At 24.0% G+C, this 20,879-nt stretch overlaps 7 protein-coding genes across 7 annotated transcripts; 4 read left to right on the forward strand and 3 right to left on the reverse strand.

The window, feature by feature from the left end:
* Nucleotides 1-695: 695 nt before the first annotated feature.
* On the forward strand, nucleotides 696-2,075 carry PCHAS_0315700 (conserved Plasmodium protein, unknown function; the record flags this gene model as incomplete). Its single annotated transcript, XM_016799914.1, has 1 exon — nucleotides 696-2,075. The coding sequence occupies one exon, from the start codon at nucleotides 696-698 to the stop codon at nucleotides 2,073-2,075; it is 1,380 nt and encodes a 459-aa protein (XP_016653224.1).
* Nucleotides 2,076-2,242: 167 nt separating this feature from the next.
* On the reverse strand, nucleotides 2,243-5,108 carry PCHAS_0315800 (conserved Plasmodium membrane protein, unknown function; the record flags this gene model as incomplete). Its single annotated transcript, XM_016799915.1, has 3 exons — nucleotides 2,243-2,346; nucleotides 2,425-3,843; nucleotides 4,019-5,108. 3 exons carry the CDS (start codon nucleotides 5,106-5,108, stop codon nucleotides 2,243-2,245), a joined length of 2,613 nt encoding a protein of 870 aa, XP_016653225.1.
* Nucleotides 5,109-6,865: 1,757 nt separating this feature from the next.
* On the forward strand, nucleotides 6,866-8,512 carry PCHAS_0315900 (ATP synthase subunit alpha, mitochondrial, putative; the record flags this gene model as incomplete). The annotated part of the gene is made up of 1 exon (XM_729348.2): nucleotides 6,866-8,512. One exon carries the CDS (start codon nucleotides 6,866-6,868, stop codon nucleotides 8,510-8,512), a length of 1,647 nt encoding a protein of 548 aa, XP_734441.2.
* A 225-nt stretch (nucleotides 8,513-8,737) lies between these two features.
* On the reverse strand, nucleotides 8,738-12,913 carry PCHAS_0316000 (conserved Plasmodium protein, unknown function; the record flags this gene model as incomplete). Its single annotated transcript, XM_738052.2, has 1 exon — nucleotides 8,738-12,913. The coding sequence occupies one exon, from the start codon at nucleotides 12,911-12,913 to the stop codon at nucleotides 8,738-8,740; it is 4,176 nt and encodes a 1,391-aa protein (XP_743145.2).
* Nucleotides 12,914-13,835: 922 nt separating this feature from the next.
* PCHAS_0316100 (AP-2 complex subunit sigma, putative) lies at nucleotides 13,836-14,519 on the reverse strand (the record flags this gene model as incomplete). Its single annotated transcript, XM_016799916.1, has 3 exons — nucleotides 13,836-14,071; nucleotides 14,212-14,345; nucleotides 14,464-14,519. 3 exons carry the CDS (start codon nucleotides 14,517-14,519, stop codon nucleotides 13,836-13,838), a joined length of 426 nt encoding a protein of 141 aa, XP_016653226.1.
* Nucleotides 14,520-15,799: 1,280 nt separating this feature from the next.
* PCHAS_0316200 (conserved protein, unknown function) lies at nucleotides 15,800-16,360 on the forward strand (the record flags this gene model as incomplete). Its single annotated transcript, XM_016799918.1, has 2 exons — nucleotides 15,800-15,886; nucleotides 15,992-16,360. The coding sequence occupies 2 exons, from the start codon at nucleotides 15,800-15,802 to the stop codon at nucleotides 16,358-16,360; spliced, it is 456 nt and encodes a 151-aa protein (XP_016653227.1).
* A 2,184-nt stretch (nucleotides 16,361-18,544) lies between these two features.
* PCHAS_0316300 (calcium-dependent protein kinase 1, putative) lies at nucleotides 18,545-20,585 on the forward strand (the record flags this gene model as incomplete). Its single annotated transcript, XM_740142.1, has 5 exons — nucleotides 18,545-19,759; nucleotides 19,875-19,974; nucleotides 20,062-20,180; nucleotides 20,352-20,429; nucleotides 20,526-20,585. The coding sequence occupies 5 exons, from the start codon at nucleotides 18,545-18,547 to the stop codon at nucleotides 20,583-20,585; spliced, it is 1,572 nt and encodes a 523-aa protein (XP_745235.1).
* Nucleotides 20,586-20,879: the final 294 nt, after the last annotated feature.

Consider the following 20,879-nt stretch of genomic DNA (forward strand, 5'->3'; position numbering starts at 1 on the left):
AACATAGTATACATATATATATTATGTAAACTTATGGACTGTCCTTTCGATTATTTATATATTTTTTCTTTTCCCCAAAATGTGATCCGTGATTTGTATGCAATTATTATAAGTTTTCTACTATGGAAATGTCGGAAAAATATTTTGTTAAAGAAAAATGAATTAAAAAAAAAATGCGAAATAATATATGGAGAGATAAGAACGAGAGTAAATAACTCCGTGTTAATAGGTCTCCGAAATTTTAAAACGAAAAAGGAAATATATCAAAGTTTGAAATAATTATATTAAAAGGTCATTTTTTAATTTTGTTTAGTGTGCAAGCATAGAAAAATATATATGCGCGCTTAAATTAGTTAATCAGTTAATTAATTATTTAATTGGGTTTATAAGTATGTCTTTTTTTAGGCCATAAAGAGAGTATATTATGGGCATAATATCGACATAATTTATGTGAATAATTATAAAGTATTAAAAATTTTAATTTTTTTTTATATAATGAAAAATGCTAAATAAGGCTAATCATATTATGAAAGGTATATAGTCTTTTTTTTTGTAGAGGAATGTATGTCTTTGTTGGTTTAATCTGAATGAGCATATAAATGTTTTACTAATTTTGATGTATGTGTTTTTATGTAATAATACACACACGTAGTATACAAAGTTGATAAATACATTGTTTGAAATTTTGTAAAAAAATGAAAGCCGAATTAAATAACCGAAGTAATATTCAAAATAAGGAAATAAAAAGATTGCCTTTAAAAAAAATTCAAGTTAGGAGAAGTATTAAAGATATATTAACAAATGATAACCCATGCATATATATATATAATTATACAGGGAAAGAAATAGATGTATTCCCTAAAACAGTTTTAGACTCCAAGGGGAAAGATATGAACAATGCAGGTTTATTTATTGATAAAATAGAATGTAATATTAAAAATGATAATGACGAAAAAGGTAATGAAGAAAGTTCAGAAAATTGTTTAACAAATTTGAAAAGAATGGACAGTCAGGAAAATCGATTATTAAATGAATTAAATGAATTATTAAGTAAACAAAATTTAACAGATGAAATGAAAAATAATATTAAATCTCTTTATATAGAAATCCAAGAAATTTATTTAGAAGTAAAAACAGATTTAAAAAATAATTATCCTTCAGCTCAAGATATACTAAAAATATATACTAAGGATGAAGGTAGTGATAAAGATAAAGACTATACATGGCGATGTCTTTGTTTTTATAAATTATTAAACGATCAACTAAGTGATATTCATATATCTACAATAACTTCATACCGATTAAATTATTTAAAAACAATATATAAATGGTACACTAAAAATAAGCAACTTATATTTAAATCGAAAAAAATAAATCAAACGATGCGTGAAATGACTCCATCAGAAAAGGATAGCAATAGCACTGTTGAGGAAGAAGAAGAAGAAGATGAAGATGAAAATGGCGAAGAAAAGGAAGCAGTAGATGACGGTGTAGATAATAAGATGGAAAGAGAAAATTGCAAATGCGAAGAAATCGAGTGTCCAACTAAAACACTAAATAAAGAAATGAATAAAATTCGAGAAAATGATTTATCAAATTTAGAGAAAAATATGATAATATATGACGAATCAAATAATGCTTTAGAAAATTATACATTCCCAAATATGATATTAAAAAAGAATGAAACTGAGAAGGGGGGGAAAAAGGAAAGTTGTGTAGACGCAGAAGGGATGGTGCATTTATCAGAGGGAGACGTTGAGTCAGGTCATAATGAAATAGAATCAGATAATGCAATAAATATGATAAATGATAAAACAGAGACTAATCAAACTGATAAATTATCAGTAAGTGGTGAATTCTATAATTTAAATTTGAATAATATTATAATTGAAGAAGATCATTTTTCCAATAAACCTAAAGGTATCGATAAAATAACCGAATTAGAAGATGAAATTAAAAAACAAAAATTATTAATAAAAAATAAAGAAACAGAAATAACGAAATCCCTTATAGGAATTAAATTTAAAAACATTTTTGGAAAGTTCGAAGATTTAAATTCGGAGGCAAACCAGTAAATACATTACATAACTCGAAAGGTGAAAAAATGATTGTATAGCAAATTTGTTTAGCTTATCAAATTGTGTAAGCATATATGTGCACACACTTTTTCGTAAAATAAAAATTCGTTTTTTAAAAGGCAAGAAGGATAAGGAAGAGTGAAAATGTTTGGCTTCTTACAATTTTAAAAATAGTTTAAAGAGTTGTTAAACAAAATTAAATGATCATAGGAGTACTTGGTGTATAGGTTATCTAATTCATGGCCCATGCTTGTCTCTTTGATGCGACCTGAAGAGGAAAAGAAAGAAATGAAGTAGCTAGACAAAGTAAAAAACGAATATAACCATGTAAGGAATATGTAGATACCTCGATTTATATCTGAAAATATAGATTGAGCAATTATAGATTTCATAGCAGCATTTCTGTATATTTTTGATAATATTAAATAAAGTAAGGATATAAATATATTGATTGAGAATAATGCAACCAAAAAAAGAAAATTTATATAATCATTTTTTTCAAACATAAAAAAACAAAAAAAATAAATAATAAGTTTTATAATTATTTCTTTAATATGAGAAAAAAATAAAAAATTATCTAGTCTAGTATTTTTAATAAGATTATTTCCAATTATAATACTGTTTAATAATATTGGTGCTTTCATATATTTTATTATTTTAACAACCATGAATGATATAACAGAAATAGATACTGATGCTTCTTCATTTTGCTTAGAATTATTTTGTTCGTTACTCTCTATTCTATATTTATATGTGATATACTCTCCACCAAGCAGCATATATATAAACATGTACGAGTCAGAAAGAAATAAATGAATCTGCAAAAGGACGATGAAAAAGTAGTAGTAATATGTCAAACGAGTAAGAAAGAAATGGTGTGCAAACTTTATTTTTACCTCATATATGAAAACGCAGAGAATTAAGAGTATATCCTTGTTGGGAGTGAAATAGATAAATATATCATAGGATGGTGGAGAGAAAGATAAAATAAATAAAACAAATGAATAGGACAACAAATTTGAAATGTATAATATAAACATAAAAATAGCTTCAAATAAAGAATATGTAAAAAAATAAACTAAAAAAGCTGATATAGCATATACAGAAATAATAATAAAAATAATATAAAGCATTAAAGATAATTCAATATTTTGAATATTATGAAAATGTGTAATTTGATATAAACTTTTTTTTAATTGATCATCAATATTAAATGCAAATATGATAGCTACAATTGTTATTTTTATAGCTATAAGAAAAATAAAAAAAATAAATAAAAAAATATTTTTTATAGAATTTGTTTTAATATCATCAACATAGCATGATATATTTTTTTTTAAATCTATTCCATTATATTTTATATATAAAAAATAATAATATTTTTGAATTTTGTCATAGATAATATTAGTAGGTCTATTATAAGTTTCTTCATTTATTTTATAAATATCCACTTTTTCATTAAAACTTTCTTTTTTAATTATTTTTTTTTTACTACTCATAGAACTTATTAATAAGCTTATACTTTTCTTTTTTTCAAAATTGTATTTTATCTGTTCTATATCCATTTCTTCATTATTATCTTCGCTTTCTTTTCCTATAAGTCTGTATACGTTTTTCTCACTGTTTTCACTTCTTCTCTTTGTGTCTACTTTCGTTTTCTGATTCACATTTTGCTTGTAATACTTTGAGTTTCGGTACATCCTAGACGTGTTAATAATTATAAAGCAAATATTTTTCACGATAAAGAGGGATTGCGCCGCATATGCTGAAAAAGGGGTTGTAAAGAAAAAGTATAAACAAATAAGAATGCACTACAGTCACGAGCATGTGTAGGTTTTCCATCAAGTAGACCGAGACTTTTCCAAGCAAGCTGACACCACTTTTGAGACCCATCTTTGGGTCTATTCTGTAACTTTTTTTTTTTCAATTTTTTTACGAACCATCCGAAAAAAGGAAAAAGTTAAACAAACGAGCTACAAGAAAAGGTATATCAGTAAAGAACAATCGAAAAATAGTAATATATTTAAGACACGATTCTGCATCCCCTCCTACATTGAGCTGAAATTTATTATTTTGTGAAATTTTGGTTTTATTATTTTTTTGAAAAGAAAAGAAAATTTCACTTTTTTGTATATTCTCTATTCCTTTACCCTCTAATGAGTTAGAGTGAAAAAACTTTTGACTAAGGTATTGATTTAAGTTGTAATGTGGATTATTGTTAAGGGGAGAAAAATGTATAAAATAAACTTCAGGATTGTCCATACAATAATTTTGATGGCTTCTTAGGGTATTCGATATAGCACCACCCTTCTTCTGTATAACTGTTTCATAGGAATAGCTAGGCAAGGAATAGGCATGTAAAAATATATTTAAAGATATAAATACACCATATACAATAAACATAATTTCATATATATTAAGAGTGTTACGATAGAATTGAATTATATTTTGTGTATTTAATGAAGTATGTAAAAATAAATCAAATTGAGTATAGAGGTAATATTCTTCTTTTAATCTAAAGTAATATAAAAAGAAATTAAAATAGCTAGAACAAAAGAAATAAGATATGTCTATTATATCTATAGTAACTTGAACAATTATAACAAAAAATATGGCATTTTCATTATTAATATTATGTATATTTAAAAAAGAAAAATTTATAATATAAAATAAAAATATATATACTAATATTAATAGTAATATACATTTTGATACTAAAAATATTTTATAAGAAAATATATCATAATAAGATATTGTTAATATATTTTCATGGTTTTTATTCATTATATATTTTGGAAGTGATACAAAATATATTATTGATATTTTTGTTACTATACTATATACATATATAGTATATATTTGTATATTGTTTATAGATCTAAATAAAAAATACGATATTGTAATAGTAATTGTACTGTCTATAATCCACAAAAATATTTTATTTAGCGTTATAGAGCTAGAAAGCCATATCTCTTGAATTGTTATAACAACTATTACTAGCAGTTTTAAAAAAATCCCTGCATACTTCATTTTGCCCTCATTATATAGTATGTAAATTGTTCGTTCAGTTGGAAATGCTCGTTAAATTTTGAAATATTGTTTATACAATTTTTGCTTATCATATGAAGTAGTAGTAGTGAAAATAATTTATGTCTACCCACCATTGGCAATATTGGGCATAAAGATCTGCAGTGATCAGTATGATAAAGTAGACATGCAGTTTTAAAAATAAATCCAACTAAATAATACCATTACACACAGGCATAATAAATCAAAATAAATTAGATTTTTTATTAGCTAGCTTTTTTTTTGGTCATAATTTTTTTCATTGTAAATAATATATTTACATATATAGTATGCATAAGCATAGACATGTATGCCGAATATTTATATGATCATATATAGTATTAATTGAAATAATAAGAGTAAATTATTGTATCATTTCTATAGTGTAACTAATAATAGGAAAGGGCATTATTTTTTAAATAGAGTATGCATAAATATGTATGCACATTGTTCAGGTAAAAATAGAAAAAAAAAAAAGAAAAAAAGCTAGCTAATAAAAAAGCTAATTTCATTTTAGCTTGTTTTTTTGGTGTGCAAAAAATACCGCAATAAAACGACCAAAATAAAAGTCGGAAACAACAGCCAATAAATAAGCCAGTTAGAATTGAACAAACCGAAGGTAAATAAGAACTAAACCTTTGATATGAATAATATAAGAATATATATACATAGTAAAACATTTTCTGACTTTTTATTCCAACAAAAAAGATATGTATATATGCAATAAATAAAACTTCGCTTTAATAAAATAATTTTTTTTAGCTTTATGGCCTTGTGTATGAGTACAAATGTTAAATAAGCCAAACATATACACAAAATTGTTATATATGTATATAGCAGTTTATTTATAATAACTTATTTATAAGAACTTATTTTTAAAGTAAAATTGTATATTCCTATATTAATTATATATTTTGGTAGTTAGGAAAAAGCTTCACCCAAATATATATATGTATGTTTGTATATGAAATCAGGAAGATCTTTTGTTGCACTTTTAGATTTTAAATTTTTATTGAGGAAAAACATGGAAAAAAATAAAAATATACATAATTAAATATAAAAAAACATGAATTAAAATTATATTAATATAAAATATTGTGAAATGTATAAATGTATGAACATGTAATATATTTTTTGTGTGCCCTATACTAAAACATATGTAATACAAATGAATTGATGTGTACATTAACAGCAGAGAAAACAAAAAAAATTGAAGTAACAAAAATTGCATATTACCATATATATAATCATTTTTTTTTGTTTTAAATATATACATTTAGATTATATTAATTTATATGTTTAGGTATTTTAAATTATATTCCATGAAATGGAAAAAATAAATCCATAATATTTTAAAATAAATAAATGTAAAATAATTATATACATGTATGAATGAGAGTACATAAAATAAATTAATACGAATAAATCCGTGTAAATATTTTTTTTTCAATGTAAAGTAATAAAAACAATAGTTTAAAAGGTGATACATTTGGAAATAATTGTAAAGTGACTAAGTCAAGTCAAGCCCAATACGTATACTGCGTTTGTGTATGTTTAGGAAACAAACCCAGTACCAAAATTGCCAAGCGAGGTTTTTGCAAAGAATAAGCAAAGAGGAACACACAAAAATATACATATATAACCTTGCTGGTTTGTTAATATTTATTTGAAGGTAGCATCATACACACAATAAAAATAGTACAAGCTAGCTGTAATTAATAATGTTAAGAGTTAATAAAAACTTTGGGAAAAACTTAATAAGCGCAGTGACGCGAAAAGGGAAGCCATGTTTAGGTAAAAGTTGCTTGAACTTTTCAACAAAAATAAGTCCAGTGGAAATATCAAAAATTTTAGAAAAGAAATTTGAGAATTTTGATTTTAAAACAAGTGCAAATGAAGTTGGATATGTATTAAGTGTAGGAGATGGTATATGTCGAGCCTTTGGATTAAATAATGTAAAATCATCCGAGCTAGTAGAAATTCATAATGAAGAAGATAAAAGTAGTGTAACATATGGTATGGCAACGAATTTGGAATATGATAATGTAGGTATTGTTATATTTGGTAATGATCGAAATATAAAAGAAGGTGATATTATAAAAAGAACGAATCGTATTATAGATGTAAATGTGGGATATGAATTATTGGGTCGAGTAGTAGATGCATTAGGAAATGAAATAGATGGTGAAAAAAAAATAGAAACAAAAGAAAGAAGAAAAATTGAAGTTAAAGCACCAGGTATTATAGCAAGAAAAAGTGTTAATGAATCTATTATTACTGGAATCAAATGTATAGATAGCTTAGTTCCTATTGGTAGAGGTCAAAGAGAATTAATTATAGGAGATAGGCAAACTGGTAAAACAGCTATAGCTATAGATGCTATAATTCATCAAAAAAATATAAATGATAAAGTTCCAGATAATGAAAAAGTATATTGTGTATATGTAGCAATTGGTCAAAAAAAAAGTAATATAGCGAAATTAGTAAATTTATTAAAAAAATATGATGCATTAAAATATACAATTATAGTTAATTCAAGTGCATCAGATGCATCACCATTACAATTTTTAGCACCATATACAGGATGTGCAATGGCTGAATTTTTTAGAGATAGAGGAAATCATGCATTAATAATATATGATGATTTAAGTAAACAAGCAGTTGCATATAGGCAATTATCTTTATTACTTAGAAGACCACCAGGTAGAGAAGCATATCCTGGTGATATATTTTATATTCATTCAAAGTTATTAGAAAGGTCATCTAAATTAAATGATACTTTAAAAGGTGGTAGTTTAACTGCATTACCTGTTATTGAAACATTAAATAATGATGTATCTGCTTATATTCCTACCAATGTTATTTCAATTACTGATGGTCAAATATTTTTAGAGAGTGAATTATTTTATAAAGGTATTATACCTGCTATTAATGTTGGTTTAAGTGTATCTAGGATAGGAAGTAGTGCACAATATAAATGTATGAAAAAATTGGCTTCATCTATGAAACTTGAATTAGCTCAATTTCGAGAAATAGTTGCTTTTTCTCAATTTGGTTCTGATTTAGATGCATCTACTAAAAAATTAATTGAAAAAGGAAAAATTCTTACAGAAATTTTAAAACAAAAACAGTACTCTCCTGTTAATATAAGTTATCAAATATGTTTAATTTATGCAGCAACAAAAGATTATCTAGCTAATTTAAGCATAGATCAGGTTCAAGATTTTGAGACCCAATATTTTGAATACTTAGATGCAAATTATTCTGATACTTTGAAGAAAATTCAAGAAAACTGTGATTTGTCTGAAGTTGAGGATCAGATAAAGGACAGTATTCAGAAATTTTTAGAAATTTTTAAAAAGGAATAATGTTTTTCATAAGTTATTTCGTTACTTATATTTCGAGGTTGCATATGTACATACCTCTTACATGCACATGTTTGCGTTTTATTTATTTTTTCATCTGTATGGCATAAACAGGTGAATTTACACAAAACACCACGAAAAAAAAAACAAAAAAAAAGACAGTTTTAATATTTAAAAATATATTTATAGTATATAATATAACGAATTGAAAAGTCTGATTTATTCGAATTAATTTTTTTGATTTTTTTTTAAATGGGACAAAATTCGATAATAAAGAGAGTCCCTTGGTAAGGTGAAATGGCTAGTTACAAAATTATACGACAAAAAATTTTGGCAAATAAGAAACAAATCTGATTCGATATCTTTATCTAAATAATAGAAGTAGGATAAGGGATCCTTAACTTGTTTTGCTTGGCTATTTTGTTCTAGCTGCTTCTTCTGGTCTTGTTCTATGTATTCTTTGTATTGTTGCACCATTTTGGTGATATTATTTTTGAGAAGCATTTCAATATTTTTTAAATTAATAATAGACGGTTCAAGGCTACTTGTATTTAAGCAATTTTCTTTTTCTCGACTTCGACAAAATATATGATAATTAGATGTAATGTTTGATTCGAATGTTTTGATAAGCTGATTTGAAATAAATTTTACATTTTTTGAAACAAAAATATGGATAGGGAAAAAGTATTTCCAATTGATTTTTGAGAACCTTGTTTTTATATAGATATAATTTGTGTGTGGTTTATTTTTCTTTTTTATTTTACACTGATTTATTAACATTAATAAGATTGTAGATAAAATATACAAATTGTTTCGATAATTTGTTTGCTCTAAATTTAAAATAAGATTAAGAAGTGAAAATAAAAAAGGTTTATAGATATGCTTGCATTGAATTAAAACAGAAAACATAATGAAAGCTATATTATTATCTATATTATTTATATTAAATTTGTATAAATGTTTTGTTATATCATAATATATAGATGAATGATATATTTTATTTTGGCTATATAAAAAAAAGAATTTTATTGTATTATCTGGTGAATAAAAAAAATAATTATTGTTTTTTTTTTTTTTAAATATATTTTCAACATTATCAAATATGTTACACCTATGGTTGTACTCCTGATTTTTCTTTTGTCCTGAAATTTGTCTTAAAATTTGTGAAGGTATGCAATCGTTAACTAGCTGAATAGAATTTTTTTTTATTTGAATTGCGTATGACTTGTTAAGAATTTTTGTTTGGCTATTATTTAATCCATTAAATATATAAAAATATTTGTTAATAAAATTTTGGTGGTTTTTATATATCATAGATTCTAAATGATAAAGATGAACTAACGAAGAGGGGATAATTTTTTCTAAATAAAATATAATAACTAAAAAGCTGTTAAGATTGAATTTATTTGAATCTAAATAATTGTTCAAAAATGCTAGTATATAATTAAAACTGCTAAACAATGGATATTTTTCTAACATACTTGATATGTTTATGTTCATGCTATTTGTACCATTTTTATATGAACAGTCAGGTAATTTATAATTTTTTTTTATTTTTACACTTTCACATGCACTGTTCATATTTTTATTTTTTGAGCAAAATACATTGTCTATATCAAAATTTTCAAGTATTACATTCTGAATATTTTGGTGATTTCTTTGAATCTGTACATTTGCACTGTCTATATTTGTTGGTAAATTAAAACTTTCTTTGTTTGTTTCATCACAAAGAGTTTTGAAAGTTAAGTACCTATCGTTATCTTTGTCTTGCAATATATCTTTAACGTCGTCATACTGATATTTTCGAATTGTATGAATTGCATACAAAATATTAACAAATTTATTTTTTCTTTTTAAATTGAATATATGCCTATTTTCATTATTCAGATTTAAACAATGAAACTCATTAAGATTTATATATTTTGAAAACGAAATAAATAAATATAAATGATTTGAAATATTTATAAGATTTAAAGATTTTAAAAGGTAAGTAAATATTTCATAAAAAATTATTTCAAATTTATCATTTAACAATTTATATTCTTTCGTTTGAACATCCTTATAGGAATTCTTTATATATATTTCATATGATTTACAAACATAAAAAAAAAATTTTGAAATATAATTTATTTGCGATTTATGATAAAACTTTTCTTTAAATCGTGGATTCAAATAAATGCTATTTATTAATTCGTCTATTGGTTCTTTTATAACAACATCATTATGGGACAACATTTGACTTTTAGACTGGCATAAACTATCATTATTTTCTTTGTTATTACTGTGTTGAAAAAGATTTGGAGTTACTTTTTCTTGGGTTAGATTTCCCTTATTTATTTTAGACTCGTTAGGAATAAGAGGCCTTTCTTTTGAACTACAATTGGCATTTGTTTGCATTGAGGTTATAGAATGTATGTCTTTTTTTCTCTCTTTATCTTGGACGAGGATAGGGGGATGAGATTGACTTTCAATTTCAAAAGAACTTTTGTATGGAATGGTTTTCCTTTCGTTAGTTTTATTCAGTGAGTCTTCGATATAACCTTTTTTTATATATTCCCATTGTTCAAAAAAACTAAGAAATGTTTTTGGAAATGATATATTTTTTTCATTTTTTGCAATTTTTTTCATAGATAACATTGTATTATATATATTATTTTTTTGATTATTTAGAATAGTATTACTTATATAATCTTGTTTTTGTGAATTTATAATTTTTAAAAATTTTAGAAAAATTTTAATATTTTTATCCGTTATTTTTGTTGGAATTTTATATTTTTCTTTTACTTCACTATAATTTGAACTTTTTATTTTATCAGAGGGCGAACAAAAAAGGATTAATTTTTTTTTTTGTTCTAGTGTATAACTATTTATAGTTAAGTTGGGCATGTTGAATTTATTTCGCTGTATATTGTTATGTTCTACTGTTGTGGAATTCTTTTTAATTAATTTTTTATTTCCTATATTAGTCTCTTTTTTGAAATTCATAGTATTTTCAGTTTTTATATCATTATTTTTTTGCTGACTATGCATTGTTGAATGATCATTTTGCTTGTCTTTTTGTGAAATAAAATCAGGGAATACTTTTATTTTAGTATTTTGGTATATCTCTTTTTTTGTGTTTTTTTCTGACATGTTCATGTCATTTAAACTATTTAATAATAGCTGGTTCATGTGATTTATAGTAACATTGGATGAAGCTAGTGCAGCTATCCGCTTAAAAAAGTCGACATCTTTTGGGTTTTTTTTAATGATTTTATCAAAATTGTGAAGAATAATATTTTTGTATAAACTAATATATATGTCATTAAAAAAAGTGTGTAAATAAAAATTATAGTTTTCAGAATTATAAGATAAAAAATTTAAATATTCCATTTTTATGTCGTCAAAATTTGGATAGCTAGCTTGTTCATTTAATAATTGTAACAGTTTATTTTTAAACAAAAGATTTTGGCTATTTAACTGAGTTGTAGATGAATTTTCACTTGTAGGTAAGACTAAAAATATATAAGAACCTTTAGTTAGTAAATAAAAAACATTGTAAATAGTTATTTTGTGTATATTTCTAATTAGGTAATTTATGTATATCTGATTAATATGTACGTTAATGTGAAATAAATTAATTTCATCTATTAAATTTATGAACGTGTTCATATTTATTTGGTTTTTGTTAATAATATTAGACAAATAATAAATAACTTTATTGGAATATTTAATATTTTGTGGAAATATAAAAAGAAAAAAAAGAAACTCATTAAGTCTCATAGCATAACAATGGTAACTTAAATATTTATAAATACAATTTAAAATATTTTTCTCTTGGTTTTTTTCGATATATATATTTTTTCTTATATTATTTATTAGAGGAAATATATGTTTTATTTTTATTTTTTCAATAAATTTCATAAATATAATTTCATCTTTTGTTAAATCATATATGTCTTTGAAATTTTTGAAAGATCTTTCAAGTTGTCTTTCTTTTTTTGTTATCATTCCATTTTTATTTAAATCATATATAGTGATATCCAATTTTGCATTATTACGATTTATGTCTGTATTTTTTATTGTACTATCTTCTTTTTTTGGCTTGTTTTCATTTTTTTCAGAACAGGTTGTGAGCTTGCCCAACTCTATATTTTTTAGAGTATTTTGAATTTCCCCACCATTTCTTTTATCAAATAATTTAATATCATTTTTATTTTTAACATATATATATTTATTTTTGTCGAAGAAATATTTTGTTGTTTTTTTATTTTTCCCATTTATATCAATACGCACACATTTTTCGTGGTTTGACAAAGATTTCAAACATTCTTCATATTTTTGAATTTCGTCCCATTTGGAAAATCTTATATACCTTTTAAAAGTGTTGGCAATCTTTTTGGATGCATGCTTATGATTGTACATGTTTATTATGAAAATATTTCTGGCTATATAGTTGATGTGAATTTCATGGAGGCATTTATTTTCCAGTTATTATCACAAGCCAAAATAAGTTATATATTAATATTATTTATAGAATATGTATATTTCAAATTTTTTTTTTCTCTCTTTCTATTTCTTCCCCATAGTTACTAGATTATACAATTTCTATTACAAACAAGTAGGAGAAAAAATGAGCTTCCAAAAAAAGTTAAAAAAAAAAAAAATATCCAACCACGTTGTGAAAAGGGATGGATATAGAATTTTATTTCTTTTCAATTTATAACCGCATTTTAATTATATACAAAAAAATATTTAGAATATATTTTATTTTTCTCTTTTACTGTATGAATGCCTATTTTAAGGAGCTTAATAGTGTGACACGAAAGCATATAATTTTTAATTGGCATATAGTATGGAAAGAGATGACAAATTTTGTTGCCTATTCTGGGAAATATATATTATATGGGTATAATTCATCCCAGATAATTTTATTAAAAATTTATTAAAATTTTATTAAAATTTTATTTAGATTATCATATTAATTAATATAATAAAAATTAATAGTTTTTTTTTCACACTAAAAATAACACAAAAATAACGAAAAAAACAAAAACAATAAGACGAAATAATTGTGCATGAAAAGTTATATATATAATTTTTTAACAAATAAGGTTGTAAAAAAATATCACGTATTTAATCTAAAACTTAAAATGCAAACATTGTAGGGGGACATAACACAGGGTTAGTCTTCTTATCAACCAAGGAATAATCTTTTGTATAATATATATAGCTATATATATTATTTTATTTCATTTTTCATGCCATATATCAATTCAGGATTTCTGTTCAATGGCTATAATTGGTGAGGTAATACAAGACGAAGGGGTAACATCATTTTGTGGGATTATAAAATTTTTTTTATTTTACTAATTTTATCTAATATAATATTTTTATTTAATTCATATATATATCCACCTAATATTATATTATCAAAAAAATAATATAATAAATGAAAATTAAAAAGAAGATCTAATTCACATACATTTGTGAAAAATGCGTCTAAAATTTGGGCCATGAATTGGATAAACTCGAGGATATACAACTCGTTTTCATTTTCAATACACACAATAAAATAGAGTCCTATAAAAAGTAGAAGTATAAAATAATTATAATTATGTAAATAATAAAATAAGTAAATTACATATAATATGTGCTACTACATCAACAATAACATGAATAAGTATTCCATTGTAGAAATAGTTTTTATCATATATACAAACCTGCATATAATCTGTAAATAATTTTAAATTGTTCATATACAAATACATTTGCATAGGCTGCGCTTCGGTTTATTAAAATTTTATTTATATTTCTTTCGATTTGTTTTCGTTTTCCTTCATCACAATTAATATACCTAAAAATAATATAAGAAACGATGGGCATATTATGAAAAATGCATACATATATATAACACATGTATTGACATATTTATTCTCCTATTTTTGAATAAAACATTTGTTTAAAATTCATACCATTTTGAAAATATGGTTTTTCCCTGTCTATTTTGAAAAAGTATAAAATTTATCATTTTTGAAAAAAAAAATATAGCTAGCTAATGCGTCAGGAAAAGTTAAAAAAAAAAAAGTCAATTGGAATAAGACATATTTTTAAAAAAAAATAAAAATAAACTAATAAATGAAATGAATTATCATTTCGCTAGATTTTCTTCAGTCTGTGTTTGTTGTTATTTGGTTTGTTTATTTGAACTGGTTATATATACATGCGTATGTATGGAAAAAAGGGTATATTATCAAAAAGAAAATGAAAATATCTATAGTTTACAAAGTATTTGATTTGTTTTAAAATTATTATAATATAAAAATCGGGAATATAGTTAAACAAAGAATTTAAAAAAAATAAAAGAAGTAATAAAGTAAAAATAGAAAAATATTCAATTATGTATATGGATTGTTATCCATAAAAACAAAGATAAACCATGGCAAATTTAAAAATATATTTTATTTAGGTAAAAATAAATATAATAAAAAAAAATATAACATTATAAAAACTTAAAATAGATTATCACAGCCGATAAAATTATTATATATGTATGCAAAAAAAATAAAATATAATTATAATGGGAAAAGGTTGTGAATATTCCATAGGTATGTATATATATATTATGAATGTATAGCGTATATTATTTTTAATTTTATAAAAATATTGAAAACAATATTAATAGAAATGCTTATCAAAATTTTTTATATATAATATATAAAGATGGTGTTTAGGTAATTCTTAACGTTTTACAAAACGAAGAAAGGTGAGGGCAATATATATACAAAAAAATTAAGAGGAAAAATATTTTATTATTTTATTCGTCCATTGGTATTACTATATTAGGGTATGCCAACAACAGCAACGGACAGTAGTCAAATTAGCGATTAATAAAATTTATAGTTTTTTGTTTTTAAGAAATTTCCACACGATTATATTTTAAAAGAGCTAGCTTTAATATGCTTAAAAACTGAAAAAGTGTTTTTGTTGTTGAAAAATTATCATATTATTATACATTATCATGTGCATTTTAATTTGTTCATTTTGTTGTGCTGTTATTTATTATATATATATATATAGCATATTATGGTGGTATATTTTTTACTTCAATTTTAGTAGCGTATGTCCCCTTTGTTTCCTCAAATTCAGTGAGCTATTTCATTCAACTAATAAAATTTGCTGATAAAAATTTTACTTGTATTTAACATTTTAGAGGTTAAAGGGTGACAACATATAAATAAGCATAAAGAGAACGAATAAGATAGTAGTACAAAATGACAAAATAAAAAAATAGAATAATATTAGTGTACAATGGCTTTATCTTTTGTGTGTAAAAGGAAATATATTTTTAATTTTTTCAATAATGCCCGGTATTTATCATCCAAGAGAATTTCAAATGTAGGAAATGCCATTCCATTTTGTTATGTCCTTTTTTTGTTTTTTCGATTTTCTTATTTTTTCGATTTTCTTATTTTTCGTTTTTTTTTATTTCTTCCCTTTTAGCCATATCCTGTGGAAAGACCGAGTGTGAAAGAAATGGATGATGAGTATAAGCGATTTTTGCAACTTAAGAAGAAAGAAAATCCCACACCCGAGTTTAAAATAACAAACATAGATATAAATACATTTAGAAAATATAAGCATAAAAATAATCCTACATTTTCAACTGAATTTAAAGTTTTCATAACAGGTTTATCAATTTGTGCTTGGTGTTTATTTGCTATGTATATGACCGTAAAAATTATGACCCCAAATGATTTTGAATGGGTAGACAATGAAAGGAAGCGTCTTGAGGAGGCAAAAAAAAAAATTATGTCCATAAAAGAAAAAGAGAAAGAATTTCAAAACACCAATAATAATAATAATAATTAGTGAGAGGCATATGGCAACAATAATTTTAGCTCACCAAAAAAAAATTAGCTAGCTAGTTTATAAAAAAAAAAAAAAGGAAAATTGGCTAGTACTCATATTAATTAAAAAAATAATGCACACAAATTATTCTCCTTAATATATTGTGATCAGTTGGATTGCATACATTAAGAACGAGACAGAATTTTTTTTATAATTTAAAAGGTTTACCATTCGAAATTAAATAATTTTACTTGTTTTAATTTATATTTTCCAACAAAAATACAAATTTGCATATTCTCATTTTTACAACCTTGTATGCCCATATATATCCAATGTATGGATAAGCAAAATGAGACATAGACTGCATAACCATATATGCATATTTGCCTTTTCTTTTTTTTATGTTCCCCATTTTATCAATTAAAATTAACTTATCATTTTATACCTACACAAATAGTGTACGTAAATGCATAATAAATATGTACAATAATATTTTTTTTTTGAAAAATTACAAAAATAAAATTTTAATTTATAAGTTCTTTTAGTATGGTTATATATGTTTACTATCGGCTTTTCACTTTAGCATGACATTCGTTGAATATTACCAAAACAAAATGTTAAAGGAATAGTAAATAATAAAGCAAATGTATAGGACGTGGGTAAATGGTAGAATGCTTTATATTTGAAAATTTCTATTATTTACATGAGTAGTCCATATAATAGGTAAAGAAATGTTTTACATAGCAATGCTAAGAGTATAATAGATATGCAGTTTTTTATTGAAAATGTATGCATACATATAGAGAGAGAGAAATATAGTTGATAAATATGCTTGTTTTTATATTTCACTGGAATAATTTACAATTTTAACAATGGAAATATGGATATTTAGTGCATAAAGGGAGTATGAAAGAGGAAATTTATCAAGTATATAAAAAGAGTATCATGAGAATACGTCTACATAAGTTAGAGAATAAAAATAGCGTCCCAATAAAAAACGTAAATAATTATACGATATATATATGTAATTGTTAAGCAATGCACGAGGATATGAAATGTCTTTCTTGGATAATAAAATTCTATCCTCGTTTTTCTTCTTAAACAGTTTATTATAAGTTCAATATTAATTTTATGCGGATATCTATACGCATATGTTATATGGAAAATATTTATGTAATTACGTGCACATAAGATATATATGCGGATATTACATACACGATATTATAGTAGTATTTTATGATATACTATTTTCTTTTTTATAATATAAAATATTTTTACATTTTACTTAATTCGTTTTTTTTTCATTATATAACAAAATATGAGAGGAAAAAAAAATGAAATTTAGTATATTTAAGATTTTGTGAGTACCCGTATGTATTATATTTATGTACATACGTATGGGTATAGTATATGCACATTAATACACACAGTGCATATAAATATTATGCATGTGCATATAATATATGCATGTATATATATGGAGGTACACATAGCAATATAGTATGTTTTGTACTTTTTCGTGATTATTAGCATTTATTCATTCTCATTCGTATTTATACTTATTACCTAAAAGCGATATTTAGATTCATTTGATAATTAACACACATACTTTTACCTGGCAAAAGTTAAATTAATTATTGTTATATTACGCTAAAAAAAAAAAAAAAATAAAAAAATAGTAAAAAAAAATATGAACATGTGCATGTAAATTTATATATGCAAATTTTCCAATTGTATAAATATTTATTTTGTTAATTTTTTTTCGCCATTTATGTTCTTCAATTTTTCTACGATATTGTATGTATGTATGTATCATATATATTACACTATATAAAATAAATGAATAAATATATATATATGTGCACATTTACACACACAAATATTGTATGCATATATATGCATGCACGTACGTATGAGTGTACACCATCAAGTAACCACAAAATATGTACATAAACAAGAAAACATTTGACCAGCTTAATGTTTTATTTTTATAGCCTTTGTTCATGTACTATTCGTTTGGCATAAACACAAATAGTGTATAAGCAAGTATATTGAATATATATGCACAGATATATATTATATTGTAAAGATAGCTAGGTTTTCGCGTGCATGTATAAATATATACGCATACAGAATATATCAACGATTGAGCCATCCCTAATTGGTTAATCATAATAAGACAGAAAGCTTTTAAATTAACATGAAATGGGGTGTAATCAAAGTAAGAGTGTAAATGATGTGAGAGGAAGTAAGGTAAATAATGGAGATGGTAAAAAAAAAAATAATAAACGTGAAGATACTGAGAATGGGGAAGAGATAGCTATAAATCCTGGTATGTATGTTAGAAAAAAAGAAGGTAAAATTGGTGAGGCATATTTTAAAGTTCGTAAATTAGGTAGTGGAGCATATGGTGAGGTTTTATTATGTAAAGAAAAAAATGGGCATGGTGAAAAAGCCATAAAGGTAATAAAAAAATCTCAGTTCGACAAAGGAAGGTATACAGATGATAATAAAAATATAGAAAAGTTTCACGAAGAAATATATAATGAAATATCATTACTTAAATCATTAGACCATCCAAATATAATAAAATTATTTGATGTATTTGAAGATAAAAAATATTTTTATTTAGTTACTGAATTTTATGAAGGTGGAGAATTATTCGAGCAGATTATTAACAGACATAAATTCGATGAATGTGATGCAGCAAATATTATGAAACAAATATTAAGTGGAATATGTTATTTGCATAAACATAATATTGTACATAGAGATATAAAACCCGAAAATATATTATTAGAAAATAAGAATAGTTTATTAAATATAAAGATAGTCGATTTTGGTTTATCATCTTTTTTTTCAAAGGATTATAAATTAAGAGATCGATTAGGTACTGCATATTATATAGCTCCTGAAGTTTTAAAAAAAAAATATAATGAAAAATGTGATGTTTGGTCGTGTGGTGTAATTATGTATATTTTGCTTTGTGGGTATCCTCCTTTTGGTGGACAAAACGATCAAGATATTATAAAAAAAGTTGAAAAAGGAAAATATTATTTCGATTTTAATGATTGGAAAAATATTAGTGATGAAGCTAAAGAATTAATCAAATTAATGTTAACTTATGATTATAATAAAAGATGTACAGCTGAGGAAGCTTTAAATAGTCGATGGATTAAAAAATATGCAAATAATATTAATAAAAGTGATCAAAAGACATTATGTGGTGCTTTATCAAATATGAGAAAATTTGAAGGAAGCCAAAAGCTAGCTCAAGCAGCTATACTTTTTATTGGTAGTAAATTAACTACATTAGAAGAAAGAAAAGAACTTACAGACATTTTTAAAAAGCTTGACAAGAATGGGGATGGGCAGTTAGACAAAAAGGAACTTATAGAAGGATACAACGTCTTGCGAAATGTAAGGGCGATCATCAATTCGTTTCGTTTTTTGCACACTATATATGCATATATGCAAGCATATACATATATACATACATATGCATGCTCATACTTTTTTTTCGGCCAATTTTTAGTTTAAGAACGAACTTGGTGAATTAAAAAATGTGGAGGAGGAAGTCGACAACATTTTGAAGGAAGTGGATTTCGACAAAAATGGATATATCGAATATTCAGGTATGAGGATAAGCACATGTTTTGTTGTGACTATTTTATGTCATATTTTTATGCACACATTTGTATGCACATTTTTTTTATTTGCAGAATTTATTTCCGTGTGTATGGATAAGCAAATTTTATTCAGTGAGGAGAGGTTAAGGAGGGCCTTCAATTTATTTGACACTGACAAAAGTGGAAAAATCACAAAAGAAGAGCTTGCCAATGTAATACTATGAGGCTTTTATTTTGCTTGCATTGTGTGTGTGGATATAAAAATGGCTGTCACACCTTTTCGTTTTTCGCTATTTTATCGCTATTTTTTTTTTTTTTTTATTTTCGCTATTTTATCGCTATTTTTTTATTTTTTTTTATTTTTTCGCTATTTTTTTTTTTAGCTATTTGGCTTGACCTCAATTAGCGAAAAAACATGGAATGACGTCTTAGGGGAGGCTGACCAAAACAAAGACAATATGGTAAGTTGATTGGCAAAAAAGGGTGCTAGACTTGCATTTGTTTTCCATTCTTTGCCCTGTTTTACATTATTTGCTTTACTGCTTCCCTGCCCACAGATCGATTTTGACGAGTTCGTGTCAATGATGCACAAAATATGTGATCACAAAACACTTTAAAAAATAGGAATAGGAATATGAGAAAAAAAGGAAAGACACCATTTTAACACATTTCTTTGGCCAACTAAAATAATATATTTGCTATACCTTATAGCTTTTTATTTATTCATATTTATTTATTTATTCATATTTATTTATTCATATTTATTTATTTATATTTATTTATATTTACATATTTTTCATTTTTTTTTTATTTGATTTTTTTGTGATATTTATTCTTTCAAGTCTTAAATTATTTATTTTTAAAAGTATATGATTAATTTTAAGTTTTTATTACTTTAACATTTATCCCTA

Source organism: Plasmodium chabaudi, assembly GCF_900002335.3.
Source record: "Plasmodium chabaudi chabaudi strain AS genome assembly, chromosome: 3".
NCBI classification, from domain to species: domain Eukaryota; phylum Apicomplexa; class Aconoidasida; order Haemosporida; family Plasmodiidae; genus Plasmodium; species Plasmodium chabaudi.